The sequence below is a fragment of the Aedes albopictus genome, chromosome 2 (assembly GCF_035046485.1).
Source record: "Aedes albopictus strain Foshan chromosome 2, AalbF5, whole genome shotgun sequence".
NCBI classification, from domain to species: domain Eukaryota; kingdom Metazoa; phylum Arthropoda; class Insecta; order Diptera; family Culicidae; genus Aedes; species Aedes albopictus.
The window spans coordinates 60769074-60779464 of NC_085137.1; the positions used below are offsets into that span (position 1 = coordinate 60769074).

A 10391-nucleotide genomic window follows, 5' to 3' on the forward strand; every position below is an offset into this window, starting at 1 on the left:
CCAGCTAGAAAATCTGTTCACACCTTCTCGGTGGGCTCCGAGCTGAATAGTTCCTGTCAGTTGCTGGCCCGCCTGGATTTGAGAACGTTGAACGGACACACACGCTGGTTGGCTGGTCAACGGCCAGCGGCGGCGGACGACGTATGTTAGGAACAGATTTTTGTGTAAATATTTTATAACGCTCGAAACATGTAGTGCACATCATAATCATGTCACACTATACTCGTTCCTCCATGGAAAAAAAAAATGAAAATGCAGGTCGTCCTCTGGTTGGACGTTTTGCTAGGTTGGATGAGCTTCAGTGAAAATGAGAGCAACCACGAAACCTCCAAAATAGCTAGAGGCTTATGCGGGTAAACGTAGATTACCCGTGTTTGGTCAGCAAGTGCTGGTTTTTGAGTAAGATGATGCACGAGTTGCATTTGCAGAACGTCCAACAAGGAGCAGATGTTTACACTACTGTTTCAGGACGTTGCTTGCTTTCCAATGAAAATATGTTACACAAGAGGCTTTTCTCAAATTTCTCTGCAAAATAACGTCAAACTGCCGACGCACGCATTTTGAAATTAACATTTTCGAATATCTCCAAAAAGAACGAACTAACCCAATTAATCTGATAAGAATCGCATTCTCTGCAAGAAAATATGTCACCCTTGAGCAATTTCCAATGGAGAAACTGCTCATACGATACGGAACAACACAGCACCTTTCTTCCCACGGGCGTCATTCCTCGCGATGATGGGCAATTAATAACGAAAAGTATTTCAAGCATCAGAGCCGAGCTCTCGGGTATGAAGCTGTGCAACTTCTAAATTTGCATATAAAATATTACCACAAAACTGAACCCTATAATTGAAAATTACATAGCCCCGCCATCTTTTGGCCCTATCCGATTGCCATAAATTATGCAATTTCACGACAAAGCACTTCTCGCCCGTAGTCTCGTTCCTTGGACCCGGTGCCGACAATATGGTGCAGTGCAACCGGGGCGCGGTGATCACCTGCAAAATATATTTTTATTCGAGGAGCAGCAAAACTGCTCGCTGCGCACTGACTCCTGCAACACGTTGCATAAAGAGTATCACATTATCTATGTATCGGAGGCGAAAACGGCACCCTACCGCGGCCACCAGACATTCCAGCGCTCGGGAGCACCAGCCACGTTTTCGGTACCACACGTTTATTATATGTTAATCAGTTTAGCCACAAGCTAATAAGACGGCTTTTTTCTCTCTCCCGGACCCGACTTATGTTTCGTTTACTCCGGTTACCCTACACCTCGGCATGTTGGCCTAGCAAGCATGCATGCATGCATGCATATATTATGATGATCCGAAAATGTTATCTCGTTCGTCTCATCCTTTTTGAGGAACCGCACGGGTGCTGGGCGACTGCGCTGGAGTCAGTTAAGCGCAGGAACGATTTTCCCGAGCAACGAACCTGAGGGTATGGGGCTGTCCATAAACCACGTGGTCATTAGGGGGGGGGGGGGGGTTCGGCCAATGACCATTTTGTATGGACAAATAAAAATTTTTGTATGGACAAATGACCACGCGGGGGGGGGGGGGGGGGTTGAAAAGTCCCAAAAAAATGACCACGTGGTTTATGGACAGCCCCTATCTGTGCAGTTTGGGGCGGGTTGGCCGTTCAAATGTTGAGATTTTGAAATTCACTCACTAAGCTTGGTCGGTATGTTGTTAGAGATTAACATGCGGTGAAGGTGAATTATGAAAGAGATGGACAGGGACGAAGTTAGGGTTTTATCTATTTTTATTTAATAGCTTGTATCGAAATTCAGAAAGAATATGCAAAATTTCAAGCTCACTTTTGGCGTTATTTAAAAAGCAACTTTTGGCTAAAACTCTTGGGAGAATTTTTTGTTTGGAATCATGAAGAAGCGCTGTCTGTATACAAATTCATGCAATGGTAAGCACTACACTCAATTCTGTTTTTACGCGATGGATACATCCGCGCAAAAAAAAAGTTCGTGTAAAAAAGTTCGCGTAACTTCGAGGAATCGCGCAAAATTATCCAGAGGATTTTTTTTACACGATTTGGCTTTCCGCAAATGACCAAAATCGCGTAAAAAAACAGAATTTAGTATACATAAGTTAAAGAGAAGAAGGCCAGTAAGCCAGAAAGAAGATTAGGTAAAAAAAGAAGAAAAAAAAAAGAAAATCGAGTTTTTTCTTCACTAAAAATAAAAACAAAGAGAAGAAGAAAAATTAGAAACAAGAAAAAAATAGAAGATGAAAAAGCAGATCAAAAGTACTCGGTAAAGGCTTTGAGAAGTGAGTGAAAAATTGTATCACCAGGCGAACACTGCAAACAAACAGATGTAACACTCTGATATTTCCCATCGTACACAGATTTAACGGTCTTTTTAAAAATATGATAGTTGACCAACTGTTGGACTTTGGTCCAACTGCTATTCCGAAATTATTATTCTCCGCTCCGGAAATGAATAAACACGCAATCCGTAGTTGAAGGGAGAATATAATTTTCCTATCGAAAGCAATTAGAATACATTTTAAATTACAAATCTGATGTTCAATTCATATATACAAATATTGCGTATTTGATTTCATTTCAGTTAGCATGCTACGTATGTTTTGTTTATGAGAACCCCTGGTAAGCCGTAGGATTCTGGCATCTGTCTAGTGTGTATAGCTATACATGTACATAACATTTTTAATAGGACTTACGTTTTATGCTTTCGTTCCCGGTATGAGATTGGAACCTCTCAATCGGCGAATATGCCTCACAAACCTCTGGGCGATCTATTTGAATTGTGCGCATATAATTTCATGTTTCGGAGGACAGTCTTTAAGTTTCTTACCGGTTTTGATCTACGAATGATGACGATTGGAAAAGTTGTGGCTATGTCTGGTGGCAACCTAATTTACATAGAAAGGTTTTTCAATTACAATTCCTATCTCTAAGGTACAATTAGCTTACCAGTTATCGGGAATTTTGGGCAAAGTAATTGTTTCACTTTTCGACACTAGATTGTTTCTCAACTAATTGATATTATCAAGAATTTCACAAAACTATAATAATTAGTAGATATGCAGGATTTTCTAGCTATTGTTGTGATCTTGTTTACCTCGTTATCAGTTATCAGCACTCACCCGATCGCTGTAGACTCATCGCACTCACCGCTGATGTGTGGTTGATCATTATGGCAATTTTGTAGGGTGCGCTAGCCTCGCATTGGCTAACAGTCCCCCCGGGTAAGCCAACTGTAGTTGGCTTAATTTTTGTCGCACCGGACGTCCAAAATTGCCAACTTCGTCGCAGGACGTTCATAGACGCCGCTCGCTGTCCTCACTGTTGCTGACCGAACCTGTCCATCAGAGCTGATTTTGACCCCAATGACCTTGCCTTTCGGCCAACAGTTGCGTGGCATCTTTGGATCTGCAATGACCGCAATATCTCCGACAGCAATCGGATTTTGTCGTTGAAACCACTTGGATCTCCTGGTTATCTCTGGCAAATAGTCTGACACCCAGCGTTTCCAGTATTGATTGGCAAGTATCTGCGACGTTAGCCAGTTCTGCCTTAGTGCTGCACTACTTCCATCGAGGTTGGTCAGAGGCTTCGATCCGTTGGATGATCCAAGTAAGAAGTGGTTCGGCGTTAGTGCTGGAGCCGAGTCTTCATCTATTGGCACGTGGGTAAGTGGTCGCGAATTCACGATACTCTCGACTTCAGTCAGCAGATTTCGCAATATTTCGTCAGATGGCCGTGGCGATGGACAAACCATCACCAAGTTGTTCTTAACGGTGCGGATCAGCCGCTCCCAGCTGCCACCCATGTGAGGGGCGAGAGGAGGGTTAAAGATCCATTCTATTCCTGCATTACTAAACTCTTGCATGAAGTTGTCCTGCTTTATTACTTCGTGCATTTCTAGTAACTCCCGGTTGGCGCCAACGAAGTTTGTACCACGATCGCTGTAGATCTTGCGGGGGGTTCCCCGACGGGCCATGAAATTCCGTAGAGCCATGATGCAGGAGCTCGTGCTTAAGGTATTAACAACCTCTATGTGGATTGCTCGGACAGTCAGACATGTGGCCAGCATTCCCCATCGCTTCTCCACTCTTCTTCCAACGGTGACTTCGATTGGACCGAAGTAGTCAATCCCGGTGTGGGTGAAAGGTCGGGAGAAGGCCTCAAGGCGGGCGGGTGGTAGGTCAGCCATGTAGGGCGGCATTGGTGCTGCGAAGTTATTTTTGCACATTTGGCAAGCTTTGCGCACTTGCTGGTAACATGCGCGCAAGTGTGGAATGCGAAACTTCTGCCTGATCTCATTGATCACTGTTTCGTGGTTAAGGTGATGATGTTTCCGGTGATAATATCCAACGATCAGGCTGGTGGTGTGATGCTTTTGTGGAAGTATTATGGGGTATTTTGCATCCTCGGTTGCATAGTGGCACGCCGCGATACGCCCTCGCATTCGCATGATCCCATTGCAGTCCAACCATGGTGTCAGCTGGTATAGTGAGCTGGATTTCGGTAGGCTCGTAGTTTTCTCTGGATGTTGATGTGAATTTTGCAGCGTTGCTATCTCGTCAGCGTAGCATTCCTGTTGACAAAGTCGAATCAGAGAGTGTTCAGCCGTCAGTAGCTGCTTGGCCGTAAGTGGTCCTGTAGCCGTCGGCAATCTGCGGAACCTGTGACGACAATTATCGGCGAATCGGTGGACGTATGCAACTACTCGGCGTAGTCTTTCCCATGATGAAAAGTCTTCGGAGCGGAGTACTGGTTTCGAGGAAGCAGCGTGGTGAACTAGCAGCGACGGACGTAATTCGTTTTCGGTCGAATCTTTCCGGTTGCGAGGCTGTGGCCAGTCCTCTTCAGGGAGCCAGAGAAAATCTGCACCTTTAAACCACCTGTCTTTGGATGTTAATTCTGGTAGCGTACTCCACTTCGTGGCATCGTCAGCAGGATTTTGCTTGCCCGGAACCCATCGCCATTCGTCCATTTCGGATGTTTCCAGTATTTCGCTAATTCTATGGCCCACGTACTGGCTGTAACGCCGGTGGTCTGAGTTGATCCAGCAGAGGACGTCTCTGGAATCCGACCAATACAGTTTTCGGTGGATCTTGAAGCTAAGCGCCTTTTGAATGGTATTCGACAGCCGGGCGCCAACTACCGCGGCTTCAAGTTCTAGTCGTGGGATCGATGTGAACTTAAGTGGAGCAACTCGACATTTGGCTGCGACTATGGAACACGAGGCGGATCCCTCGTGGACAAAACGGAGGTAACAAACGGCGGCCGTGCCGTTTTCGCTAGCGTCTACCATCGTGTGCAGCTGTACTTCATCGGCTTCGCTTGTGAGGTATTCGGAGTTGTAGCACCGGGGAATCTCCACATGTTCGACGCGTGGAAGCACCTTCAACCAAGTAAGCCATTTGTCGTAGGCTTCGTCGTCGATTTCGTCATCCCACTGTACGCCGGATCGCCAGATCTGCTGTAGCAGAATTTTAAGGTATGACAGAAAGTGTGAAATTAGACCGAGCGGGTCGAAGATTGTCATTAGAACGCGAAGAACTTCCCGCTTCGTTGGCCTGCGTTCACCTCCTAACAAAGCCGGATCGTATCGGTTCCATCCCACTTTGTAAGTGAACACGTCGTCGGTCGTATTCCACCACATGCCTAAAACCTTCTCTGTGGCCAATTCGGAAGACAGGTCGAGACATTTCTCGTCGGTATTTACTCCTTGCAGCGCCGCCAGTACCATCCTCGAGTTACTGATCCAGTTACGAATCTCAAATCCGCCTTGTTGGTGGACGTGCCTAACATCCTTAGCCAGTTGGATGGCTTGCTCCTCGGTGTCCACGCTGACCAGCATATCGTCGACATAGTGGGACTTCGTAATGGCTTGGTGTGCTGCTGGATAATCGCATGCGAAACAGTCGGCATTGGTGTTCTTCACGAACTGTGCAGTGGTGGGGGAACAACACGCTCCAAAAGTCATAACTTGCATTGCGTATACTTCGGTTTCTCCTCGTTCATTCATCCAGTAGAAGCACTGGCTGAATTGGTCTTCGGCACGGATCAGCACTTGGTGAAACATTTCACGTATATCGCCGGTAAGCCCGATGCGACGTTCTCGGAACTGGAGAAGAATTGTGAAGAGGGAGCAAAGTAGGTCTGGTCCTTTGAGAAGAGCCGAGTTGAGCGAAGTACCGTGGGCGCATGCCGCTGCGTCCCACACTATCCGTATTTTTCCGGGTTTGTTCGGATTGGTTACGGGGAAAACTGGAAGATACCACCGGTGCGGTACTTTCTGGGTGACTTCCTCATCGCTGAGCATCCTGATGTAGCCTTTTGCTAAGTACTCTTCGATTTTTCCCTGCAAGGTTGTTTGCAGTTCTGGTTCCTTAACCATCCGCTTCTTCAGGCATTGGAACCGTTGAAGCGCCATGGATCGACTATCCGGTAGACGGGTATCGTCATATCGCCAGAGTAGGCCGGATTCGTATCGATCCCCCCGGCGGTGCGTAAGCGACTGTAGTAGTGTGAGAGCCCGTTCATCTTCGCCAGATAACAGCAATTTGTCCGGTTTGATGACTCCTAAGCTGTCGAGGGAAAAGTAATCCTTCATCGCTTGGTGTAGGTCCTTGTCTGCTTCGATGTTACACGGGCAGATGTGAAAGCTATAGTGATGAAGATTTGCTCCACGATTACTGCCTTGTCCTCCACAGATGGTCCAGCCCAGCCGTGACTTAACTGCTATCGGCTGCCCGAATTCTCCCTCTCGGCTTTTCAACACGAGGCCAAGATGGGCGTGTTTGGTTCCGATCAGTATGCGTGGCCGTACATCTTGGTAGGAGTCGATCGGCAGGTCTCGGAGATGTGAGTACTCCTGGGAAAGTTTGCTCATATCCAATGTTTGCGATGGTAGCTTCAGCTCCTTTACCGTTCGTACGTCGTTGATGTCGAACCGCTTGCTTCTCTCTTTAGCTCCAGCGATTTGAAGATTGTATGCTCGGGAATCCGGCTCACAGCGTTCCGTTCCTCCTGTCCAACGTAGGCATAGCGGTCGTTCGGCACCATCCAGCTCTAGCAGATCCGCCAGCTCTTGATCAAGCAGGGTAAGCTCGGAGCCCTCGTCCAAGAAGGCGTGCGTGTTTATTACGGCCGTTTTTCCGTACAAAACGACAGGGAGGTAGCGAAACAGCGCTGAGCTGACAGCTACTTGATGTGTGTTGCATCCAGATGGATTCGGGCAAGGTGGAACAGACGGCTTACTTTCGTTTTTGGGTGCGACGGCGGCTGCGGTATTCCGCTTCTCCTTCGAATCGTTATGCAGCAGCTCGTGATGCCGGTAGGTGCATCCATTTTTACCGCAAGGCTTGGCGTTGCAATTTCCCTTGTGCATCCGCAGACAGGTTCTGCACAGGCCAAACTCCCTGATGGCTGCCCAGCGTGATTCTCTGGATAGCTCAGCGAAGCGCTCACACTTGTCGACGGATTTGCAAGTGCTCTTACAGATTGGACAAACATGTTTCGCTGGCACAGGCTCCACGTATTCTTCAGGCGAAGCATTATGACTCTCCTCTGAGGCTTCAGAGTGGGCATTGAGATACACATTTCCCTTTTTGGAACCGTGAGTCTCATTTCGGGAGAGTTTATCATACTGCACCGGCGGCGGGAAAGTGACGATGCTTGCCGCTTCTGCCAAAGCGTAGATCCAGCTACTGAAAGTCGCCAGGTTGGCCGTGGGTTCCGTTAGACGATGCTGCGCCCAGTTGAGTTTGAGCGATGATGGTAGCTTGCTAACTAACTGGTGGAGCAACGAGACGTTGTACATATACTCCTGTAGCCCACACGCATCTACGGTGGCACAGAAGTTCTGCACATGTACGGCAAAATCTACCAGCGTATCCAACTTGTCTTCCCTAATAGCCGGTAGAGAGCTTACTTTCTCAATTAGGGACTGAATAATGACTTCAGGTTGCCCGAACAGCATCTTCAGTGTCGACAAAACGCCTGAAACGTTTCCGGGGAACATCAGCCGACTCTTCACCGCTTCATAGGCTTTGCCTTTTAGGCTCTTTTGCAGCCGAACTAGGTTCTCCTCCTCGGTGAAGCCACACATTGTAGTAGTACGGTTGTACATCGACAGAAATATCGGCCATTCTTCTGGATTACCGGCAAACGTTGGCAAATCTCGTGGAACGGCTTGTCTGGCTGCCACTTGGGAGCGCGAAAGCTGGAACTCATCGTCGTACATTCCGTGGTTTGATGCTTGCTGGGAAGCACATACACTGTTCCGAGGGTTCATAGAGTGGAAACCAGTAGAACACGCCGGTGGAGCCGATACTTGCGCATCGAAGGGAGTAGAGTTGAAAGGAGGTCTAAGAATCGAGTTCGCAGGTTGTTGCGATATGGCTCTTCCGTTGACATTGAACGTTGCAGGCTCTGCGACAAAACTTGGCTGAGGACATCTCGAAGATATTCCGATTTGCTGGCCGGGAAAATGCATCGGTCTCGCTCGTTCTGTCTGTCTAAGGTGACTGGCAAACTCATTGTGCGACTGCTGAATCTTACGACAATTGCCGGATCGTTGATCGACCTGCGTATTGAAAGGTCCCGTTTTAGCACTGGGTTCGAATCGAATACGAGGTTGCTCGAACTGTCCGCTGGCTTGGGCCGGTTCGATGCCGCTTCTAGGAGCTTGAACATGTCCCACGTTAGAACCATCCACCTCTGACATGACTGTCCGATGTACTTGGCTAGCCTCTTGTACCCAATCGTTGACACGACTCGAAACCTCGCTGCGACTTCCCTTCTCGCTCACGACTTCTTCCAGCAGGCGATACTTCCTCTCCAAATACTCTCTATGCTCCTGTGCTGCTCGCTCTTCCGCGGCTCTTCGACGTTCTTCTTGCTGCTGCTGAAACTGTCGCTCTTCCTCCAGTCGCATCAACTGCAACTTTGCACGCTGCACTGCTGACTTTTGCGACGAAGAGATGGAGATCTCCGACAGCGCTTTTTCTGTTTCCTGTAATGGAGCTACTTTTCTGGTATCGATACCGCCAGCTGGCAATGATGGCTGCTGCTTCTGTTGTTCAAACTTGGCTTGTTCAGCCATTCCATCCGGAACAACTGTATGGCCACCACCGCTGTAGGCTGGAGCTTGCTCAGATGAAGTTGGCTTCTGGAATATCGACGTTGGAGGAATCACTGGATTGACGCGGGTGCTTGTTGCGATGTTTACAACTGGCTGGCTTCTCGTAGACTTTCGATCGTAGTTCTCGTCCCCGTGCCTGGCACTTTCTTCCAAAGCTGTCTTAGTTCGCTGGATCCAATTCGCGGTAACGCAGTTAGTGCAACTCCAGCTCTTGTCAGCAACTTCTTCCGAAACGCCTACACATGAGAAATGGTACCACCCATCACATCGGTCACATTGCACCATGTCCTCGGTATCCGGTCCTTGGCACGTTTTGCACGTGATACATTCTTCCACTGTATCCTCCATAATCATCACTTCCGGTATATCACCATTACCACCACCACCAGCACTATGGCCACTCACTGGTCTTGCTTTCGGCCTCGCACCCTTATCACTCTTCGCACCCGATTTGGTTACACCGCGGCTAGGCATCTCGCTCGATTAGTCCAAAAACGAAAATTATATTATGTTGGACTTTGGTCCAACTGCTATTCCGAAATTATTATTCTCCGCTCCGGAAATGAATAAACACGCAATCCGTAGTTGAAGGGAGAATATAATTTTCCTATCGAAAGCAATTAGAATACATTTTAAATTACAAATCTGATGTTCAATTCATATATACAAATATTGCGTATTTGATTTCATTTCAGTTAGCATGCTACGTATGTTTTGTTTATGAGAACCCCTGGTAAGCCGTAGGATTCTGGCATCTGTCTAGTGTGTATAGCTATACATGTACATAACATTTTTAATAGGACTTACGTTTTATGCTTTCGTTCCCGGTATGAGATTGGAACCTCTCAATCGGCGAATATGCCTCACAAACCTCTGGGCGATCTATTTGAATTGTGCGCATATAATTTCATGTTTCGGAGGACAGTCTTTAAGTTTCTTACCGGTTTTGATCTACGAATGATGACGATTGGAAAAGTTGTGGCTATGTCTGGTGGCAACCTAATTTACATAGAAAGGTTTTTCAATTACAATTCCTATCTCTAAGGTACAATTAGCTTACCAGTTATCGGGAATTTTGGGCAAAGTAATTGTTTCACTTTTCGACACTAGATTGTTTCTCAACTAATTGATATTATCAAGAATTTCACAAAACTATAATAATTAGTAGATATGCAGGATTTTCTAGCTATTGTTGTGATCTTGTTTACCTCGTTATCAGTTATCAGCACTCACCCGATCGCTGTAGACT

The 10391-nt window shown here is 47.1% G+C and overlaps 1 protein-coding gene across 3 annotated transcripts; it reads right to left on the reverse strand.

Moving 5' to 3' along the window:
- Positions 1 to 2412: 2412 nt before the first annotated feature.
- Positions 2413 to 9619, reverse strand: LOC134287612 (uncharacterized). 3 transcript variants are annotated; one of them, XM_062849747.1, is made up of 3 exons: positions 2959 to 9619; positions 2840 to 2897; positions 2413 to 2780 (listed from the first exon to the last, which is right to left on the reverse strand). In XM_062849747.1, exon 1 carries the CDS (start codon positions 9614 to 9616, stop codon positions 3254 to 3256), a length of 6363 nt encoding a protein of 2120 aa, XP_062705731.1. In that variant the 5' UTR covers positions 9617 to 9619; the 3' UTR covers positions 2413 to 2780; positions 2840 to 2897; positions 2959 to 3253. The 3 variants fall into 3 exon arrangements, with proteins under 3 accessions (XP_062705731.1, XP_062705729.1, XP_062705730.1); XM_062849745.1 differs by having other exon boundaries at positions 2413 to 2897; XM_062849746.1 differs by having other exon boundaries at positions 2840 to 9619.
- Positions 9620 to 10391: the final 772 nt, after the last annotated feature.